Source organism: Geotrypetes seraphini, chromosome 4 (assembly GCF_902459505.1).
Source record: "Geotrypetes seraphini chromosome 4, aGeoSer1.1, whole genome shotgun sequence".
Lineage (NCBI taxonomy): Eukaryota > Metazoa > Chordata > Amphibia > Gymnophiona > Dermophiidae > Geotrypetes > Geotrypetes seraphini.
Window position 1 is genome coordinate 175939537 of NC_047087.1, and position 23989 is coordinate 175963525.

Here is a 23989-nt window from a genome sequence, read left to right on the forward strand (position 1 = left end):
CTATCTTTTAGGTCCTAGTTCACACTTGCTGTCTAACAACCAGCTCTGGCAGGATACACATCTCAAATCTGACATATTGTAATTCAAATCATGTTGGTCCCAGGCTCTGGTTGTCTTCTGATAAACTTGCTTGCCAGGGTCCCCTGCCCATTTGTTGTTTACTTCTTTCTCCGTGCTAACCATCCATCTTCATCTCTGTCTTCCCCTTCCGTTTCCCTTCCCTTCCCTCCCCTGGAGGTCTGGCATTTTTCCTTTTTTCGTCTCCATCCAGCTGCAGCAATGGACCCCACCATCCCCAGATCCACCATCTCTCAACTACCCTTTCATCTAGTATCTCTAACCCCCCCCACACCGTCCAACTTCTCTCCCTTTCTGTTCCTTCCGTCCTTCCATCCCATTGTCCACCATCTCTCTCTCTCTCTCTCTCCCCCTCTGTTTTAAACCCATTATTTCTTCCCTCTCCCCCACCCTCAGTTCAGCATATGCATGTCTCTTTGGACCCCTCCTTCCCTCCCTCCGTGTACTAATACACCGGGGCTGCCCCCCGCCCTGAAGGCCTGCACGTTTTCCCTCTTCTTCCCGGTTTCACCTTTGAGATTTGGCCCACCATTCCTTCCCTCCTGGCTTCCCAGTCTCATCTTCTAAGCAGCCTGTCGAGGATCGCCGGTCGGCTGTAGCGAACCTAGCAGGCCACCTCGGCCTCCGCAGCACATTCCCTGTGCCATGTTGCCGCCCCTCCTCTGATGTACGAGATCGTTAATTTTGGCTGGAAACTTTCTTATGCTCCTATTTTATTACAGGCATTAATCTCATGCCTCTATTATTTATTTTTTCCATTTGTGCGTTCCACATACCTATACAAGCTCTAGGCGACATTACAGAGGAAGGGTTTAGAAGAGGGTGGGGAGGACTATGGAGGACAGGAAAGAGTGGAGAGGAGAAGAAGCATTTAGAATATTTCATAGAAATTCCTAACTTTACAGATAGGAGCACCATCTATGTAAATGATATCTAAATGAATTAAAGTAATATGTAAAAAAGAATAGAAGGGAGGAACCGTTAAACAATCAAATTCAGGGAAACTCAATTAATAAAATAAAAAGAATAGGGGTAAAAACAATGGAATGAAATTTAAAATAATTCATAAACTGTAAGAAAAAACTGAAAACCAAAATCAAATAAGTCTGACAGAAATCCAGTTTCCTGAAGCAGCTCTGTTTCCTCAGCATATTTTAAATAATCCCAACGGCAAAAGTCCAGACGGGTCAGATATCAGCTCAGGCTTTCCAGCTGCTACAGCCCTGACTCATCACTTCCAGGCAGAAGATGCACAGAGAGAACAATCCAGCGCACTGCTCTCGGTGGGCGGCAGATGCTCTTGAGCAGCTCCCGAAGAATACAGCACTGCCTCCATTGGCGGACAACCGGGAGGAGGAGTCCATGACACGGCTCCACTCCACGGATCTGGCGACACCACCAGCTTCTCCCCAATAAGAAGAGGACGCCGCCCCATCCTAGGCAACAACCAGAAGCAATCCACCCTGCCTCCACTGGTCCCACCTCCAGCAACGATATCCCCGCAGTGATCTCCACTCACCACATGCAGATAGGAAGGGCCTCTGCTGGAGATTAACCATTCCAGGCTTTTAGTTAGTAGACCATTATGCTGTGATTCTATAACTGTCAAACTCCTCCTATCCAAGATGTTTTCTGACTCGCCTGAGTGAAAATTAAAAGAATAAAGTACAGAACACTGTAAAACTATGAATAAGATAGATGACAGGAACAAAATAAAGTAGGGAAAATAAGACTAGTCTTCATAAGTAACTGGTCATCATCTCCTCTAGCAAAAGGCATGAATAATCTACTTACCTATAAACATTATGTATCAGCAGATAAATCAGTGGTAGAAGTGTGGTTTTTTTCTTGCTAGATGATTCTTATTTATCAGTAGCCATAATTAATAGCTGCTCAGTAATTCTCTTCCTTTCAGGTGAGCGTGTTGGTGCTTTCACTGTGGTTTGCAGTGATACTGATGAGGCAAAAAGGGTGGAGTCTCAGCTGAAGATTTTGATCCGCCCCATGTACTCTAACCCACCTGTCAATGGAGCCCGGATTGCGGCCACCATTCTCAACAGCCCAGAGCTGCGTACAGAATGGTGAGACCTTATTACCTTTAACACAAATGTGTGCGTGTATACAGAGAGAGCTCTATAAAATATGCATGCTTTCTCACTCTTGTGTACCTTGCCTACTTCTCAAGCTGATAGTTATTCTAGGACTTCAAAGCTAAGAAGCCAGAGAACTGTGTTTGCTAATTTTTATTTTTAAAATGTATAGTCTATTTTATCTGTACTTTGAGGCAAATAACAATAAAGCTAGGTCTACTCTAATGTGCTGAAACAGCTAAATGTTTTAAAGGTTTATTTAATAGTTAGTATACCTAAAGTAACTTTAGGTCCTGACCAATGTTCCCTCTAATTTTTCATAGGCTGTGTTCGCAAAAAGTTTCATCTGTGCGCATTTTAAACTAAACTAAACCTTAGGTTTGTATACCGCGCCATCTCCACAAGCGTAGAGCTCGGCACGGTTTACAGGGTTAGGTTGAAAAGGAGCTACAATGAAGGGTTATAGGAAAGGAGCTAGGAAGATAAAGAGGGACAGGGAACCAAAAAGCGGGAAGTGTTAGATTTTTGAAAAGAGCCAAGTTTTCAGGTGATTGCGGAAGGATTGGAGGGAACTTGAAACTCTGAGCGGGAATGTGAGGTTATTCCAGAGTTCTGTGGTTCTAAAGGGGAGGGATGCTCCTAGTTTTCCTACGCGGGATATACCTTTTGTAGAGGGGAATGATAGTTTCAGTTTTTGGGAGGATCTAGTGGAATTAGGGTTAGAGGAATTCCAGAAGAGTGGGATAACGGGAGGGAGGATGCCATGTAGGATCTTGAAGGCTAAACAGGCACATTTAAAGAGGACTCTGGAGTGAACTGGGAGCCAGTGAAGTTTGGACAGGAGTGGGGAGACGTGGTCGAACTTGCCTTTTGCGAAAATAAGCTTGGCCGTGGCGTTCTGGATTAGCTGAAGTCTATGGAGTTTTTTTTAGTTAGGCTTAAATAGATGGAGTTGCAATAATCCAGTTTAGAGAGAATTAAAGGATTAAAGATTAACTAAATTAGGATTAAAGAAAAACTAAATTTTTGTGCACTATAAAAATGATTGCCAGAGGGCCCGTAGTTCAGTTATGGGCAGGTCTTTGAGTTTAGTCTGAATTAACGAAAACACAAAGTAATTTTAGTTACACTTTATGTTAGTTACACTTTATGTAACATAAAGTCTCATTTCAATAAACATAAATTATGTTTCATTGAAATGTTTCATTGAGCGCTACCTATAAATAAGGTATCATTGTACTTTATACTTAAAATTTAGAAAATAACAGCAATTTAGTTTTCAGTTTTTCCCTGCGATCTTTCATATTTATCCAGTCCGAATAAATTTTGTCAAGATCTGTTGAGCCTCCATCTTGAAGGTGACTCTTAACATGCATCAGCATTTCCAAACGCTCTAAATATAAATGATTCCTTTGTTTAGTCTTCAAATTGTTCATTAGACTAAAACCACATTCACAATCTGAACTAGATGCTAAGAATGTGGCACCAATGTCCATCAATTTTGCTAAATCTGAAAATTGATCATTCTGAAATGCAAATTTCGTCATATCTGGAAAGCTGTTTCAGATTGCTTTTGATTTTTTCTGCAACAAGGAATAAAGTCATTGTATGGCTGAATAATAACACTTTCCTCCGGAAGAAATTGTTTATACTTTAAACAAAGAGATCTGATATGCCCATTTCTGAAGTCAAAGTCGCATTGTGATATTGCTGTACAGTCAAAAGCAGACCATTCCTCAACTTCATTTTCAGGAAAATTTCACCCAGATGCAAACATAGGATGTTGATGAAGGTTAATATGGAATTAGTATCCACTGAAACTTTTTCTCCAGACATCATCCTGTTGTCAAGAAGACTGTTGACTTTATCACTCCACTTAACCTTGTCGCCTAAGTATTGCATTAGAAGTTTGTTCAATTTACCCTGTGCAAGATGATAAGCTTCCAATAGTGTCAAACCACGTTTTTGAAATGCTATGGTTAAGGAAGCCAGTTCTGATAAGACTGCCAGTTCTGATAAGGAAGCCAGTTCTGAAAGACATCATTCAAAACTTTAAGTGTAATATGAAATTGTTCATTGTTCACTGTTCAGCTTCTTATAGCAGTACTTTGCAATAGGATCATTATCTTTGTCTTCTTCAAAATATTTTAACAGGGGATCATAATTTCAAATAATTGCTTTAAGTGTAAAGTGTCTAGATCACAGGTGTCAAAGTCGGTCCTCGAGGGCCGGAATCCAGTCGGGTTTTCAGGATTTCCCCAATGAATATGCATGAGATCTATGTGCATGCACTGCTTTCAATGCATATTCATTGGGGAAATCCTGAAAACCCGACAGGATTACGGCCCTCGAGGAGGGACTTTGACACCCCTGGTCTAGATAACCAGCGCACTTCATTCAGAGGTCTGAAAGCAATTGATTCACATTCAGATGCATCTGCTATTTCTTGAAATTTGCATCGTTTAGTAGAAGACTGACAGAACCGTATACACAGTTCTCATTACAGTTTCTATTTCTTTCTTCAATTTTACTTCTTTCCATGAATCAGAAAGTCCCAAATCTTCCCGATGTGCAACACAATGTTGCTGCACTAAATGTGGAATGTCTTTTCTCAGCTGTGCTGCAACACTATCTATTTTGCCCAACATAACAGAGGCACCATCAGAGGTGAACATAACCATTTTATTCAGGTCAAGTTTATGTTTCCTATATAATTCCCTAATTGCTGTTACTATTGATGTAGCATCACATGCTTCCAAAGGTAGCATCCCACTAAATGATGTCATATACTCATTTGAATTGACTGGCCGATACTTAAAGTAGAGTATTAAGTACTTGTTGACAGAAATGTCTGTGCTTTCATCAACAGTTAACGTATGATACTTTGCTAATTTAATGTCTGCCATACGATCATCTTGCACGATGCCATTGATAATTCCAAGATATTCAAACGCATAGTTTTTGCTTCTCCAGCTATCAGGTATACTAACATACTTTGTCATGTGCTCATTGATATCTTGAACAGAGAGCATTGAGATATTAATCTTAATGGCCAGCACAACACTGTCGACAAGAACCTTAATTTCATCAGGTCTGGAACGCTTCCGTTCATTACTAATTTGCCTGTTTTCTTTTTTGGTTGGGCTTTCAAGCAACATGTTAACCAGTCCCTCTCTTAAATTTGAATTTTTACTTCTGAGTTTCCTAATACTGTCGATATGAGATTTACTTGATAGATGGCGTTTCAGAAAGTCCAGTTTCCAAACATCATCCCATATTTTTCCAGTAGAGAATTTTCCAGTTGCTTTGGCATCTTGACAATAACACACAACTCCATCGTCTTTGTCATAAGTAAATATTTCACACAGTCGAACACGCATTGTATTTCGAGATTCCGGTGTCTCCGTTTCAACAATTTCTTCAAGCCATTCAGACCTAAAAGCTGTTGCAGCTCTCTTGCGTTTTACACTTTTCCCGATTCACGGTTTAGACATTTGGAGTTATATCTGGTTGCAATTTAATAAACGAATACAGTTATACAACTGCAGTACCACACTGCACACTACGATTCCACAAAATAAACAATATGGCGGAACTTCAGGAAGTGTTTCATATCCTATGGGCCATGGGCTATGGCCTTATGATGCATGTGACGTATCAAGTTCAGCTGCCAAAGAAATTTTAAATCACGTGAATGACTTAAAATTTATATTATAGCGCTTCGAGGCAGACAGCGTGCCAGACTTTAAGAATAAATGGGATACCCATGTGGGATCCCTAAGAGGGTCAAGATAAGAAAATTGGGTCATTAGGGCATAGACAGGGGGTGGGTAAGCAGAGTGGGCAGACTTAATGGGCTGTAGCCCTTTTCTGCCGTCATCTTCTATGTTTCTATGTTTCAATAAATGTGATAAATGGGAAATCGGAACAGCTAGTCTTCTGCAACATTTCATTTTAGCAGTGAAAATCATTTTAGGCAAAAATGTATTTTTTTGTGCGCGCTATTTTAATTTGTGTGCGCGGGTTCGGCAAGTTGTGTGCGCACAGTTTAGAGCAGTGATTCCCAACCCTGTCCTGGAGGAACACCAGGCCAATCGGGTTTTCAGGCTAGCCCTAATGAATATGCATGAGAGAGATTTGCATATGATGGAAGTGATAGGCATGCAAATTTGCTTCATGCATATTCATTAGGGCTAGCCTGAAAACCCAATTGGCCTGGTGTTCCTCCAGGACAGGGTTGGAAACCACTGGCTTAGAGGGAACAGTGGTCCTGACCTATGGTGGATTACACCAATGGCACTGCTGTTGTATGCATTGTATTCTCTGCTTCACTTACTGGTCAGACTTTAGGGCTCTTAAGGGAGATAATCCAGAGTCCTTTCTAAATGGGAGGAGATGATCTTTCGAGATCCTTACTTAGGCCTGCACAAATTTTAACCGCTTTCAGAAAGAAAAATAATGTATTTTCCAGTTTATCACCAAAGGTAGTTCATTCCATTCTGGTAAAGCAGCAGTCTCATCATATTTTTATGTAAAACTGTTCTTGTGAATGGGAAGACCAATTTATACCGCTGAGATGATCTGTTTGTCTGCATGGATATTGATAATGAAATTATACTTACTGCATATAAAATAATCATCTCATAATGAAATTTGAATGCTCATATTAGCCATTTAAAACTGATCCTGGTTTGCACAGGAAGCTAAGTAAGGTAGGAAATGTTCCTTTTCCAAGGCTACTCACTCAGAATCAGTTTAACAGCAACATTTTGTTGTTGTTTTTTTATAAATCTTTATTAATTTTCAATTCGAGAACAGTGCATTAAAATATACATACAATTAACTTCATAGACAACATTTACAATCGATCAAAGAATACTACAAAATATTCACTAATTCGAAAACATAAACAAAGTGCAATAAATTATACATACAATTAATATCATAAAACAGCATTTACATTCGATCAATAAATACTACAAAATATATTAACCCCCTCCCTCCCTCCCACCCTGGATGTGCAAATCAAATAGGAAATAAAGGCATAATCCGAGGTGTTGAGTTGAAAATACTCATTCATTTATATTTGAATTTCTTAAAGAAAGTTTTAATCTGCAAGCAATGTATTATTAAACCTCTAAACAGGTCTATTAGAATATTTTTCTGCAAACTGATGTTCTATTCAAATTCCAGCATGATCTGACAAAAGGATCGGGTCTATGCTGGCTTTTGTAACCTGTTGAGTTACTTGATCTGAAACAAAAAAAATAATCAATTCTTGAAAATGATTTATGAATGTGGGAGCAAAAGGAAAATTCATGAGCATTAAAATGAAAAATCTGCCATATATCCTTTAATCCACATGAATGTACAAGATTGTCTAGACCTAATGATTTTAATTGCTTACTAGGTTGTTTATCCAATAATGGATCCATGACAGCATTGAAATCTCCAGCTACAATTAAATTAGATGTAGCCAGTGACAAAATTAATTGAAGTTTTTTTTTTTTAAAGAACTCAGCCTGATTTGAATTAGGAGCATAAATATTAAGAAGCATCAGGGCATAATTTCCTGAAGTCATATCAACTTGAAGCCATCTACCCATAGGATCAGCTTGAAAATTACCAAATACAGTGGAACCTTGTTTTACGAGCATAATTCGTTCCAGAAGCATGCTCGTTAACCAAATTGCTCGTATATCAAAGCAAGTTTCCCCATAGAAAGTAAGGGAAACTCGCTTGATACGTTCTACCTCCTCCTCCTCCCCCCCTGAGGCTACCGGTGCTGCTCCATCACCCCCCCTCTGCTCAAACCGGCATCGCACTCCCCTCTCGTGAACACCGTCCCTTGAGAACCAAATCGCAACCCTGTGATGGAAGCGGCTTCTGCCCATCCACCCTCCTAAACAAGTTCCTTACCCCATCTGCTGCTTGCTGGTGCCAGTTAAGGAAAGATCCCGCCTCTTGCCTGGGCTGCATGATCAAGGCCTTCTGGCTCTCGTTCTCTCCAGATGTCAAAATCATCTGTTGTCACTCTTACTCCGCCATGGTACTTTCCAGTTACACATAAAGGATAGATGCTTTCCTTCTTCTCCCTATGGGGACACATCTGACATCCTCTGAGTTCCATGCTGGCAAGAGCATGCTTCAAGAATCAAACTGATGGATGATTCAGTAGCCAATAATGAACTTTATAACAAGATGCATTTTGAAGAAACGAGGCCACTCTCCATCACATATAATAGCCAGGGTTAACCGTAAGATGGGCATATAAGATTGTCTGGGTCCCTTCCCCACTCAGACCAATCCTCTCTGTCTCTCCTGCAGGAGAGTGGGTAGTGTATTATGCTCATCTACTTTCTCATTTCTGAATTCATAGGAATAGCAAGTCTTGAGATTACAAAGCCCCATTTGATTCAGATCTCAGATTAAAAACGGCAAACCTTGGCAAGAAGAGATGCATTTCTTCTGCTCATAGGGAAGGAGGGTGAGTTGGCTGCTACCACCTCTGGGCATGGCCCAGATACCATAGGCTGGCTGACAGCACCAGCCAGTGCCGATGTTGCTGATGCACAGAGCCCAGGATGGCCACTCTAGTATTCTCACCCTCATCAGAGACATCCCTGCATTTAGCTGCATACATCGGCATATTTGCAAAGGTGTCTGACTCGTGTCGTGTGTCGTTCCCGGACATCCGCGCTGACTCCATCCACATACACCCGCTTCTCCATCAGCTGGGATCCTCGAGCCTCAGAATCATAATTTTTAAACGGAAAGGGGCCGTTGAAAACTCTTGTAAATCTTTTCATAGAATAAACCACAGTTTCTCTGCTCGATTCTTCCCTTTAAGTCCAGACTCCAACCCCGGCTGTTCATATGCCTCCTACATCAACAACCAGTCAAATAGCAGCTTCCTTGACATGTGACAGAAAACATCTGAAGTCCCGCCTTAGTGCTGCAATCTCCGATTCCTATTCGGCAGCAAAAAAACACAGTAAACTATAGCCAAAGCACTTTCAAAGTCAGTAGAAAATAAAATATATAATTCAATAAAATTCATGAATTAAATATAGAAAATCTACACTGCATGAAAGAATATGCTATGTGAAACAAATAATTCACAGCACACACTGAAAACGTTATATCCAAATGCTGGCTTAAGACATTGGATCCTGGTATCTGCTGATGAACTCTTTAAGCTTAGCCGGCTCCTCGAAATGTGAAGTTTTATTATTAAAGGTTATCTTCATAGTTGCTGGATAAAGAAACCCATATCTGACTCCCATCTGTCGCAATTGAGACCTCAGCAATAAAAATTCCCTTCTCGATTAGCTGTCACCTTAGCAAAATCAGGTACTCTATTTTGTGTACTTGCCATTTAAGCATTTTTAACTGCCTGGCCATATTCAAAATGTCCAGTGCCTGCTGAAATCTAAGTATCTTACAAATAAGAGGCCTTGGACCTTTCTGTTTGGTGAGAGCTTTGGATGGAACTCTATGAGCTCTTTCAATTTCAAACAGATATTTTAAAGTTAGTGAAAGGATCTTTGACAACAGGTCCTCCAGAAAGGATATAGGATTTGTTTCTTCTGCCCCCTCTGGGAGCCCCAAAATCCTGATATTACATCTCCGGCTCCTGTTATTCACACCCTCTAATTCCTTTGAAATGCGAGAAATTTCCTTATTTGCTGTTTGAACTGAAATTAAGCTGCTTTCCACCTCTGTCACCCAGTGTTCTGAGGTCTGTTTTTTCCTCACATACCTTTAATTGTTGGGACAAAGTATGTACTTCCTCTTGTACCAGGTTCAATTTTGTAGTATTATCCTGAAGCAGGACTATAATATTATTTAATTTATCCGTCAGTTCAGATTCTGAGGTCTCCCTCGGGAGGGGGATTTTAGATGAGGTTGGTGGGTCAGGCTTGGCCTGCTTGGCCTTTCCCCTGCCGCGAATGCCGTTTCTAATTTTGATTGTCTCCTAGAAGCCATTCTTATACCAGGTAGACTTAATGATGAAATTCACCCGTTTGTAAGGAAAAATTTATCTATTTGCAATGAGCAATCAACTTGGTGGTGCAGATGAAGGAGGAGTTGTGGAGTCAACCGACCATCTTGTTAACAGGCAAGCCACGCCCCTAACAACAACATTTTGCAAATGCTATTCTAGTGCAATGAATGTGTTATTCTGGACAGTAGGGTATTCTCCCCATGCCCGCAAACCATGCTGAAGGAGTCCACTCCAAGTTTTCAACTCCACTTCCTTTTCCAGAAGGCTCTGCTGCCTTCAGTTTTTCCAGAAGTTGCATCTCTGATCTGCTCTGTATATTTCTTTATTATTTTTGGTGGGGTTTTTTGTGACTTTTGGTGCACCAGAGCTCCCAAGTATGGGGGGAGGGGAAGCTCTGCCCATTTGAGTCTTTATCTGCTGTCATTTACTATGTTACACCCAGGGCTGGTAGTTTTAGTCACGTCAGACTGCTCCATGGTTTGCAGATCTTGTCCATCTACAGAAGGACCAAGGCTTCAGGCTTCTGAGTCTCCCAAGGTTGCTCATGCAGGGCTCGGATCGCGCTGGAGGATCTGGGCTTTGGTCTTGTGGCATGGCTCAACACTCAGCCTCAACACACAAAGGCTATTCAGTCATGATTGCCACCCTTTTAAGATCCAAAAACAGTCAACCTTAGCCACCTATGCAAAGGCCTGGAAATGTCTCCTGGAGAGGTATGCAGATAGCGGGAGGCAGATGATGCCATGATAACGCTCTTCAAGTCTGATATCATGGTGGCAGCCAGTCTGATGTTCTGATGTGCAGTCTGGTTTATATAGAAGGGAAAGATGTTGTCCCTCTCATTGCCCAATACATTGTTCTGGAAGTCTCAGAATGTCCCAGAAGGGTGAGATCATCTTTTGCAGACCAGATGACCATGAATCAGCAGTTTCTGCCACAGGGCTGAGACTAATAGTTTTGCAGGACCTCATGCCCATTACATCAGTCCAATTCAGTTCTAGCAGGTCACATGTTGGTTGTAATATGTCCTTGACAACACAGCAAGGGACAGAAGCAGATAACATGCTGTTCCAGTCATGCCTGTGTGATAAGCCACCAGAAGCTGGCACCAACTCTTATACTATGCACACATAACTCTCACAGATACCCCAATCAACATCTGGCTTAAAATAACCTATTGGTAGAACTTCCCCTTTCACAGCTATATTTTGAATGTCTTCAATTAAATCTCTGTCCATTTCTTAAGTCTGCAAAAAAGGCCTTTATTGCAAATATATTTTATATTCCCTCTTTCCAGATCGATCCACAGCATCGATCTGTTTACTTACCCAATTTGTTTTCATAATTGATGTTTTTAGCTTACAGATACCTTATTATGAGGACCCCATGCAGTTTAAATTTCAGTGAAAGGTGAATGGAAGAATTTCACTATTTTAAAAGCCATTAAGGGGGGAGTAGTTATTAAGGCATGTTCCAGCCCTAACACATGTTCCAGTGTAATAGGTGTGTCGTTCTGGAAAAGCGGGTTATCTCCCCATGGCTGTGCAGAAGGAATTCACTCAGATTTTTTTTCTGTATCCCTCCTACTTCACTGGGAGGTCTACTGCCATCTACAGATTTTCCCTTCTGCATGCATGGTGGAAGGAGTGTTTCATGTCAAGAAGTTTGATTGCTGGCGTTCCAGTCCACAGGTTCAAGAGACAGGTCCAAATTTTGATGAAGCTGGATGTGAGAAGGGTACTTCTTCGATATCTGAAGGTCACCAATGAGTTTAGGCTCTCTGACCATCTTTTTGTGCTGACTAATCCAGCTAAGTGAGATGTGCCAGCTTCCAAGGCCATGATTTCTAGGTGGATCTGTAAAGCCATTTCATCAGAATATATTGTTTGTGGGAAACAGTCCTCTGTTTCCGTGAAGGCGCATTCAACCAGAAGTGTAGCTTCGTCATGGGCAGAAGATAGGCAGTCTCTCCAGTGGAGATTTGTAGGGCAGTGACTTGGTCCACTTTACATACATTTGCTAAGTTTTATTTACAGAATGGATATGGTGGCAAGGGAGGACTCTGCCTTTGGATCCTCAGTGCTAGTCATCCTGCCCTAGATTCCTGGAACTGCTTTTTAATGTCCCACTTGTCCAGAATGAAACACCTATTGCACTGGAAAAAAAAAGATTAGGTTCTTAACCTTGCTAATATCTTTTCCAGTAGATAGGTGTCATTCTGGACCCCTGCCCTGTCATTTATTCCTGCATCTGCCTACTGTCTCATTATGATACTTGGAGGCCAGTAAGCCCTTTGGGCCATGAAAAGTCAAGTGCTAGTTTATTGTGGGGTACTATTTAAGCCCTTTTAATGTTTCTACTGGCATGTTTGTTGCTCTGTTTGATTGTTCATAGTTCATATGTCACTGTTTTGAGCAGAACAGACGTATTAGGGAAGATTTTCCCATTTCCCTACATCACTTAATTTTGGTAGAGCTCTTGCTTGCTTGGGGACTAATTGTAGATGGCAGTAGAGCTCCCAGTGAAGTAGGAGGGTTATAGAAACAATCCAGAGTGGATTCCTTCTGCACAGGCTCGCAGCCAAGGGGAAATAACCCACTTGTCCAGAATGACACACCTAGCTACTGGAAAAGATATTGGCAAGGTAAGAACCTAATTTCTCTTACCCCTTTATATTACCACTAGCCTTTAAGCCCGTTATATTAGCGGGTGCTAGAATAGATGTGTGTGTCTGTCTGTCTTTCTCTCTTTCTCCTTGGCCGCTTTTTGTCTGTCTCTTTCTCTCTGCTTGGCCTCTGTCTGTCTTTCTTTCTATTTGTCTCTCTCTTTCCTCGGCTGTCCACCACCACCCCTTGCCTGTACCCCTGTCCAGCAGTAGCCTTTCTCCCTTCCTTTTACCTCCCCCCTGTCCAGCAGCACCCCTTCCCTGCTCCCCCTGTCCAGCAGCAGCCCTTCTCCCTTTGTTTTATCTCCCCTCCCCCATCCAGCAGCACCTCTTTCCTGCTCCCTAATACCTGCTCCCAAACCACAGTTCCTACCCTCCCTCCATCCCGGCTTCCTGGTCTCTTCTGGCCCACTGGCATGAACCGCTGCTGCTCTTTATTCGCATCTGCCCTCCTTTTCAAAGCAGCCTGCTGAGGATCGCCAGCTGGCTTTAGCGAACCTTGCAGGCCGCTCTCCACCTCGATTTGACTCAAAATCAACTGAAATAGACTCAGCTTCTTCTGCCACATATCATGCCAGTTTTGTGCTGGATAGCTGGCCAAGGAGCGAGGGAGGCGTGGGAGCCTCGGGCTTAGCCTCCTTGGAGTCTTTTAGGGCTGGGGAACTGCAGGAGGTCCAGGTGGCTAGGAAGAAATCCCTCCCAGAAACCTCAAACAGTAATTACACAAAACACAAGTGCATGGAAGTGGCGGAAGTGCATGGATTGTCATTTTTCCAATATCTTATAAAGAAGGCATTACTAACGAGTGCTGAAATCCAAACCTCAACAAGCGAGAAGGTACATAGGGGGCAATTAAAGTACCCACAGCTTTCGGCAATTCCTGTCATATGGCTTTAAATACTAGCACCAGTATCTTGAACTGGATTCTCCAAGCTACTGGTAACCAATGCCTCTTAGCCAGCAAAGGCATCACATGTCCTGTGGAGCAGTGAATGGCCTTGTCTCCGCAGTTAAGGAAGGGAACGCACGCAGTCATCAATCGCGCTACCTCCCTCCATACTAATAGCCATCGACACCCGATCGCCGCCGCCGCCCAAGCATCTCCGTCCCTCCTGATTGCTGCCAGCCGATCACCGCCGCCTGAGCCTGATCGCCGCTGCTGCCTGAGCATCTCCCTCCCTGCTCCTTACATTCGCGGCAGCCAATTTCTCTAAATTTGCTTCCTATGAGCAACCGGAGCGTTGAAATCACGTGTGGCTGCCGTGAAGGTCATCTCTGACGCAACCGGAAGTTGCATCAGACACGACCTTTCCTACAGCCCACACGTAACTTCAACGCCCCGGCTGCTCGTAGGAAACAAATTTAGAAATTGCCTGCTGCTAAGGTAAGGGGCAGGGAGGGAGGAAAGGTGGGGTGGAGAAGAACAGATGCTGAAGGGAACTGGGGAAGGTGGGGAGGAACAGACGCTGAAGGGAAGGTGGGGTGGGGAGGAACAGATGCTGAGGGGAACTGGGGAAGGTGGGGTTGGGAGGAACAGACGCTGAAGGGAAGGTGGGGTGGGGAGGAACAGACGCTGAGGGGAACTGGGGAAGAGAGAGATTCCAGACTATGGGGGAGCGGAGGGAAGAAGATGGGTGGCAGACCAATTGGGGTGGGGGGTGGAGGGAGAGACGGAAGGGAGAGGCACAGTAACAGAGAAGGCAGACAGTGGATGGAAGGAAATGAATGAGGAGAAGATGAAGAAAGCAGAAACCAGACAACAAAGGTAGAAAAAAAAAGTATATTTATTTTATTTTATTTTTTTTGCTTTAGGATAAAGTAGTATATTAGTTGTATTGATAAAAATTTATAAACAAAGCCCTGCCAGCTGAACATCTCTTTCTCTAGTTCAGCAGCCAGAACTTTGATTTATAAGGAAGGAATAAGCTAAATATTGCAGTACTGAGGCTGGGCGGGGACAGTGGTTGTGGGGACAGGGCATTGACGGGGACAAATTTTTTCCCCGTGTCATTCTCTACTCTCTACGAGGGAAACCTCCAATCACTCTAGCTCAGTGGTCTCAAACTCAAACCCTATGCAGGGCCACATTTTGGATTTGTAGGTACTTGGAGGGCCTCAGAAAAAATAGTTAATGTCTTATTAAAGAAATGACAATTTTGCATGAGGTAAAACTCTTTATAGTTTATAAATCTTAACTTTTGGCTATATGTTAATAATAATTGTAATTTATAGCTAAAGAGACATATGATCAAGAAACTGTTTTATTTTACTTTTGTGATTATGATAAACATACCGAGGGCCTCAAAATAGTACCTGGTGGGCCGCATTTGGCCCCCGGGCTGCGAGTTTGAGACCACTGCTCTAGCTGCCACATTCTGTGCAACTTGTAATGTCCTCTATGCTTTTATTGGAAGCCCACAAAACAGAGCATTACAATAGTCCAAGTGTGGTAACACAACATTGCACTTCCTGCTGGAAATTGTTTGGTGAAAGCCGTTTTCTCAAATTCAAAACCAGACGAATCTTAAAAAATATTATCTTAACTACTGTGGCAATATGGCTTTGAATCATTAAAAGTTGAGTCTAACAACACTCCTAGACTTTTAATCTCCTGCTTAATTGGGATCAATACCCCATTGTATTCAAAATGCAAAGGGGCTTCTTCCGGCTGAAGACAGCTGCAATATTTTTGTTTTTGAAACATTCATTTGGAGACCATTATTCGTCATCCATGCCATGATTGAATCAAAATAGGATGACAACAACCGAAAGCCTAGAATACCATCAGTAGGCATATCAAAGAGAAATTGTAAGTGATCCGCATATTCATTGTGGCTATCCTGAAAACCTGACTTGTGTATAGCCTGAGAACTGGGTTGCAAACCACTGATCTACCCTCTCTGCTAATCCTTTTCAGTTTATTCAGTCCAGTCTGTGATATTAATGGATTCTTGTTTGGAGACCACGTGACCACTTTACTCAAAGTTTGAATTAACAACTACCTTGCTCAGTGAAATTATGTTTCATTATATGCTAATTAGTTTCAAATTGTAAACATTGTCAGATGTTGGAAATGTGTTCTAGAAATGTAAATTCTTATGTGTTTTCACACCTCTACAGGTTGGAAGAGGTGAAAGGAATGGCTAATCGCATCATTAGCATGAGGGAACAGCTGGTGTCCAACCTGAAGAAGGAGGGCTCTATCCACAACTGGCAGCATATCATTGACCAGATTGGCATGTTCTGTTTCACAGGACTCAAGCCTGAACAGGTAGGGTTCCCAAGAGCTATTTATCCTAACTATACAGGATCCTGGGAGTTAAGGATGGAAAGCATCTGGTTGATCAGTTTCAATGTTTTAAAACATTGAGCAATTTCTCATTATGAAAATATATGTTGGATATAACGTAACTGAGGCTTGGAAACAGACAAGGGCAGGTTTGACAAAGATAAAGAAATTTAGGCAGTAATATCATTTTACATACTGTTACTCTGCCTAGCTAGGTATGGTGAAGCCTATGCCATCTATCCAACAAGGTTGAGAGTTCAGGTAGTGCATGCCATAATTCAGTTTATAAGATATTAGCCAAATATCAAAACTACTTGCATGTAGCAGGTGTTCCCAAGGACAGCAGGTATATATTCTCACATGTGGGTATTGTCATTCACAGAACCTGGTCCGGACGCATGCCAAGTGCACTTTCACTCTAAATTTTATAAGGCCATGCCCGTACTGTGCACATGCCAGTGTCTTTCCACCTGACTTTGGCTTGCAGGACCATAAGTAATAAAGCTAAGAAACCAATTAGGGGAGGTGGACAGGTTGAGAATGAAAAATTAGGTTTCTTACCTCTGCTAATCTTCCTTCTTGTAAATCTCCTCTGGAGGCTGAACTAGAGATTCTTGTATGTCTGATAGCTTCAGCTGCAGGGCAACTAAAAGATGATCCCCTCCCCTTTGGGCTATCTGCCCGGGAGCTTCCTGTCTTGCTCAGTTAGTAGAAAAGCCATGAAGATCTATCACAACAGGAAAAAGAAGAAAAGAAAGAGTTGGCACGGGAACTCCCGCTACCAGTCAGTTCTCAAGAAAGTATTATACTAAAAACTACGGCCAAAAAAGGCCAACTGGAATCAAACACATAATGTAAATATTATAAACTGTAAAACCCAGAAATTCCTGAAACATAGACACAGCCTGAAGATCAGAAGAGGAACCCCCCCCCCCCCCGGGAACCCTACCAACCCTTAAACCTTACAAAGGGGAATACGCATGTAATTCTTAGGCTGGTCGAAGACAGAAATCCAGCTTACCAGTTACTGAAGAGACGACCTGCGAATCGTACAAAACAGATGGGTGGGAGTTTAGCCTCCAGAGGAGATTTACAAGAAGGAAGATTAGCGGAGGTAAGAAACCTAATCTTTCATTCTTGTACAATCCCTCTGGAGGCTGAACTAGAGGGATGTATCAAAGCAGTCCCAAATCTTAAGGGGGGCCCGATGAGCCCGCCATGAGAACAGAAGCGCCAAAGGCCATATCACCCTTAGCCACCACATCAAGCTGGCAAAACCTGGAAAAGGTATGAAGGGAAGCTCAAGTGGCTGCCCAACAAATCTCAGGCATGAGATTCAGTCCACAAGGAAGCCATTCCTCTGGTAGAGTGAGCCTTCACCCCAAGTGGAAGCTTCTTCCCCGCTGCCACATAGGCCGTGGAAATGGCAGCCTTGGAAGCAGGCCGACCCCGATGCGCGGGGCCCGCCAGGACGAACATATGGTCCAACAGATGGAAGTCGTTAGTGGCTTCTAGGTATCTGAAAAGGAGACGCTGCACAGCCAGAGACCAAAAAACACGGTCCTGAGACTTGGAACCCGAAGGAACAAAGGCTGGCAACCAAATTTCCTGGTTGACGTGGAAAGTGGAACCACTTTTGGAAGAAAAGAAGGCACAGTCCTCAAAATCACCGCAGACTCCGTGATGCGAAGAAAAGGATCTCTTCATGACAAAGCCTGAAACTCAGACACTCGCCGTGCTGATGTGACTGCCATCAGGAAGACGGTCTTAATGGTTAGATCTTTCAGAGAGATCCCATCCAGGGGTTCATAGGGCGGACGAGTCAGGGAGTATAGGACTAAATTCGGGTTCCAGGACTGGCAAGGGAGGCCTCATCCTCCCATCCCCCCTCAAGAACTGGACAACATCTGGGTGAGAAGCCAGAGAACCCCTGAACGAAGAGTGACCTAAATAGGAGAGTACCGCAATTTGAACACGCAGAGAAGAGACCGCCAGACACTTCTTGAGTCCATCCTGCAGGAAGTCCAGAACATGAGCCACCGACGGTACCAATGGGTCTACCTGAATTCCCACACACCAAGCCTGAAAACACCTCCAGGCTTTCGCATAGGCTGATACCGTTGATTTCCGCTTGCTCTGCAGGAGCCTGACGATAACTACAGAGGAATAACCCCTGGCTGCCTGCTCAAGCACCAGGTCGTAAGACCAAAGTGGTCCGGATCTTGAAGTGCAATCGGGCCCTGCGTGAGCAACCCCCGATGGCAAGGAAGACACAGACCTCCTCCAAGCTCAACCTCACCTGACCACTGGCGAATCCATAACATTCTAGTAGAAACTGAATAAGCTCCCAGCTTAGCAAAAACTTTCAAAATATCATAGAGTGTGTCTGCCAAATAATTCACTCCAGAAACCAGGAAATTGAGATCCCGAAGACAACCTCCTCAGAATCCTGAAGAAGTTTAGTATGACATGCCTGGGCCACAAAGGAACTGGCTGCTGCAGCTTGCACCCCCGTCGCAGAGGACTCAAAGAGATGCTTCATGACAAAATCCAGTCTTTGGTCCTGGACATCCTTCAGGACAATTTCTCCATCTGAGGGCAAGGAGGTACGTTGAGTGACCTGAGCCACCGCCGAATCCACCCTCGGTGGGACTAGGTGCTTGGAAAATTCCGAAGCCATGGGATACAATTTAGCCATGGCCCAAGCGCACTTCAGGGGACCCTCCGGGATCTCCCAAACCTCCATGAACATTTCCGCCAAATCTGCGTAATCCGGAAATGAAGCGGAAAGCAGGGGCTTAGAACTCATGACTGAACACTCCACCTGAACCACTGAGTCTGAATCAAGTTTCAATGTCCGCAGGGATTCAGAGATAAGATCAGGAAGGTGACTAGACTTAAAGAGCCTGCGCACCATCTGATCCTCCCCCATATCGTGGGAAACAGTGTTCTGGGAATCCCCAAGCTCCATCAGGCTAGCCACGTCAGCGGAACCCGCCGTGGATGCAGGCACTGAGGCAATAGCAGGAAGTTGCTGCTGTCTTTCAGGTGGGCCAGCAATGGAGTAGATTGACATCCTGGAATCCAAAGGCTACACAGACTGCCGCACTGGAGTCTGAGGGGGAGACACAGGCATAGCCCACTTTCTCATGAAAGCTTGAGACATCATATCCCCAAAGTCCGGCAGACAATAGTACTCGGCAGCCAGGGCCGATCTGCGGGACTCTGATTTGGAATGATTTGAAGACTTATGAGACTTTTTCCCGGAACTGTACTTGCGTTTCACGGAAGCGCCCTCCTCGCCCAAATTTGACATCCTGGACGCTGGAATTGCGTCTCCAGTGGAATTGGAGGAAAGCAGAGCCTCCCCGGAGGAGGATAGTGTGGCATCAATGCATGGTTCATGCCCTTTACGGGTTGCAGCGCACGTAATACATGGCTGAGAATCTGCACACCATCTTCTGCATTTAAGGCATGAATCCATGCCATCCTGTTCTGAGGTGGCCATCTGTGAACTTTGGAGTGAAAATGAAGCATCTAAGTCCAAAAAACATAATTTTAGAAAGTTTTTTAAAAATCCAAGATGGCTGTCGCGGGTGCTGATTTTGACTTAAAAAAGCCCGTTAAAAATACAGGAAAACGCTAAAAATTGTGATTTTAGGATTTTACAGGTGTGGGGGACCAGGGCATGTAGGGAAACCCCCGAAAACCCTGATTTGAGCACCCCCCAAAGTCAGCACACAATGTGACTCACAGATACCACAGAGACATGTGCTGCAATGTATTTCAGTGGCAGCCAGCAATACACAGTGCAATCATAGGGAGATCAGTACCTCAGGAGCTGATTAAACTGGATTTTACAGGTCTTCTGGCCGCCTCACCTTCCCTGTCACCTCAGATCATGATCACCATGACCCCTCAGGGAAATCAGGGAAGACACGTGGCGCGGTTCCGAACCCGGCGTACCTCCTTGGAACCGCAGCAGCCTACGCTCTACCCTTTACGGACGAACCAGGGGAGAGATGGCTCCTGATCCTGGAGACCCAATCCAATCTGCAGGCTGTCCAGAGGGGATTACTGCAGTTTCAGGCTTATTACAGAGCACCCTACAGAAGCAGACAAAATTTAAATTGTCTGCGATCTTCCACTGAAGGATCACTCACAGAGTTGATCTGCAGCACATGGGCAAACCTGCGAAAAAAATCAAGAGACTAGGAATTGAAAACAAATCATGAGCAGAATTAAATGATTTCAACCATACAGTGAAGCTGCAGGACAAACTGAGCAAGACAAGAAACTCCTGGGCAGGTAGCCCAAAAGGGAGGTATCATCTTTTAGTTGCCCTGCAGCTGAAGCTATCAGACATACACGAACCTCTAGTTCAGCCTCCAGAGGGATTGTACAAGAATATACAGTATTTTTTGCTCCATAAAACGCACTTTTTTTCCACCCATATAGTCATCCTAAATTTCCTCTAACTTGCCAGTGAGACCTTCAAGCCCCAACACAATTTTTGTATATCCTGAAAGTTGTCAAGCCCCAAGACCACCCTATGGCTGTCCATTTCCACATGAGTACTCTTCATTGAGTGGGATTGGGTGTGCATTATCTTACTACTTCTCTTTCTCATAGAATTTTCTTAGCCTTGCTTACAGTATATGGTTTTTCTTCCAGAATTACTCTAATGTAACTTGTTAATGAATCATCTCAGATCATTCAAGTGCTCTATTTGCACACATGAGCAGGAGATGATCAGCAAATGCCTCACAAGTTAGAAGTGCAGTGTAGTGGCTGTTTCTCGATATGATCTGGTGAAAACTGAGTGTTACAATTGTAGGAGTCTCATTCTTAGAAGTTATCATAGCCATGATCTATCTGTTAATATTTTACTTCAATTCAATAACACATTGATATAATTGCTATATTCTGTAATTTTTACACAGGTGGAACGACTCACCAAGGAGTTCTCGATCTACTTGACAAAAGATGGGCGCATTTCTGTGGCAGGGATCACATCAGCTAACGTAGGATATCTTGCACATGCCATTTACCAAGTCACCAAGTAAATGCCAGGACCTCAGATGCTGCTATGGAGTGGGATACATATCCTGCCTTTCAACTGCTACTGTTCCCATCCAAGTAGCAAAAACTTAAATGCAATGCTTTTTGCTACATCTTTCAACCACAGCCCAAATCTTAGGAGGAACCAGCCCAAATCTTAGGAGGAACCAGTCCAACACTAAAGATGGCCCTCTGTCTTTCCTCTGTTTTCAGTCCCATACCTTGCTCCACTCTCCATCAGCAATTGGACATTTTGGATAGAGATACTGTGGTGTTACAGCTTAGTCTGTTGTACAGTGTAAGGATTTGGTGATTCTATAAATGCCCTCCATTGCCAGAAAATAGTGGAAAACTGGGTAATAGGAGTTGGTTCATGTTCTTTCTTCTCTATGGTGGTGCAGTAGACTGAGGAGGAAGTAAACAGCTCCAAGTTCTACTGTCTCTTACATTACTTTGTTTCTGTCCCACTTCAAATCTGGCTCTGGATTGTTTGCTGAATGATTTTTTTTTATGGGACGTGTACAGTTTCTATGGAAGTATCTTAAACTTTATACAATTATTTTTTTAGCGTGTCAATTAAAAACGATTACAATTTGATCTTCTGAAAATTTAATTAAGATGTGCTAGGCAATTCCCCCTGTACCTGTGGGTGTAACCATGTTTGTACATGCCATAAACACTGGATATATGTAGTCCTTATTAATTGGCATTTTCCTATCTGGGTTATTGGAGCTCCATGAATTGAAGAATAAATGCATAAAGAATTTCAAAGCACAAGTTTCAAAGTTGAGGTGAAAATGTTTGGAAGAATTTAGCATGTGCTGCATAATCTCTGGAACTATAGCATAGCATCATAATGAAAATGTTCAGTCTTAAAATATGATATATAAAATTCTTTAGAATATTTTTATACATTGCTCCTGGTTCCTGGAAGAGGCTGTGTGTGTAAGAGAATTTCAAATGGCATTGTATCAACTATAAGGGGCTTTAGAATGTGTGGTGTCATTTTTTGCCATTTTCCCTGAGCAGTAACACAGTATGACTGTATATTTTGCAGGGATAATGGAGCTATCGACTTATCTTTTAATGTGTGGTGGTTCAAAATATCGTACAGCCCATGATAAAGTTTATTTTAATGAATGATAAAATGTTTACAGCGGAAAGCGAGAACCTTCTAGCTGCTTCTCTGATTTCCTGTTCATATACACTTTAGATAATGGAATGTATTTGTTTCGTGCTGCTTCACTTGATGAGTTTAGCCATGTCAAAATGGTTATTTTATTTGGAAGATGATAGAACATTGCAGTTCTTTATTTTTAGATTCATGCTTTCATTCCTTGTAAAGGCTTTAGAGTACTGGAAATCACTGGTGTAGAGGGCGTGTTATACAATAAGCAAATAAATCCCCCCTTTTACAAAGCTGTGGTAGTGACTGCCGTGGCTTTGTAAAAGGAGTCCATTTTGTACCCAACTGCAAAAAAATAAAAAAACAAAAAACCTAATTCCCCCCCCCCCCCCTCAGTGTGTAAAGTATCTTCAGTGGCCCAGCAAGAATATAACCTGTTCCAAGAAGTTGTTCTTAGGAGACTGTAATTGAAGCCTGATCTCTTACATTTGTATTCTATTGCTCTAGCCTCTTTAAGTGGATGATGAAGATTGTTTTTTCTTTATCAGCCACATAAATTGGAGGGAGGTTTATAAGGCTTTATTAAACTTTGGAAAATCTATAATTTCCCTCTAGAAGGTATTTGTTGGTCCACTTGTATTTTCTAGCATAGGGTACAAAGGTGGTGGTCCAGTTTCTGGTGCCATGTTGTCTATTCAACTACATAAATTAGTTTGAAATGTGAGAGAGAAGGGAAAGGTCCTTTGGAAAAATAACCTGAAATTTTGATTGAGCCTTCTGCTAAATTGAGCAATACTGGGCTGTTCAGAGGCAGTGCTCACAGACCTTTTAGGCTGGGAAAGAAGAAAGTTAGCATTGTGTTAAGTGGCTTGAGTGAGGGCTAATATGTACAGGGTTCAGATAGAGCTATGGTACATGGCCCTTGGCCAAAGACTGCTGCAATGACAAGATTCAAAAAAGTTGGGAGGGAATATAAAATGGGAGTAGGGGTCCTTGGTTAATTGTAAAGAAAGGCTGACAGTGTTCAAGCCTGGTTATGGTTCCTGTTCTAGTTGAACTAAAAGCCCAAAGCAATGGCAAATAGCTATTGTGCCTATACAGTATATGGTTTTCTCTGCTGTAAGTTATACAAATCCAAAATCTAAAACAGTATTTCAGATGTTCTATAGTCAACAAAGATCTTGAACCAGAATAAAAATCATCTTTGCTTAGTCTTGCTTTGTCATCATGTTTTGCCTTTCCCTGTATTTAGTGGATATCCTTCCCTTGGTTTCTTGTGTGCAATATGCTGCTACTTTACCAAAGCCATGCCTAAGATTAATGTGCATTTGGTTGCAGTTTGAGCTGTGGCTGTAAGGTTTTTGTGTGCTGCTGAGTGAGTCTCAGCTGGACCTGGTAGTAATCATGTAGAACTTTTATTAGGACTCTGTTAAAATTAATCTAAATTAAATGATTCTATTATGAAACTTGAGTTGGGTATTTGTTTGATACTAACTGCTTTTAATTAGACTCCTTTACAGTGAATGGAGTACTGCTCTTAAAGTACTAGAGAACAAAGATTTAATATGGAGAATCTGATTTTTAAAATCTTGTTTTCCTGTGTGTGTTTTATTTATTGGCATCATCCTGTGTTCCATATTTTGACTTCATTTCTACTATATTTTCCTATTCT

At 42.6% G+C, this 23989-nt stretch overlaps 1 protein-coding gene across 1 annotated transcript in view; it reads left to right on the forward strand.

Moving 5' to 3' along the window:
• Positions 1-23783, forward strand: part of GOT2 (glutamic-oxaloacetic transaminase 2) — a 120296-nt gene extending 96513 nt beyond the window's left edge. Inside the window, exons 8-10 of the mRNA XM_033942000.1 lie at positions 1994-2159; positions 15962-16112; positions 21074-23783. Coding sequence (XP_033797891.1) covers positions 1994-2159; positions 15962-16112; positions 21074-21196 — 440 coding nt within the window. The 3' untranslated portion in view covers positions 21197-23783. The remainder of the gene's footprint in view (positions 1-1993; positions 2160-15961; positions 16113-21073) is intronic.
• Positions 23784-23989: the final 206 nt, after the last annotated feature.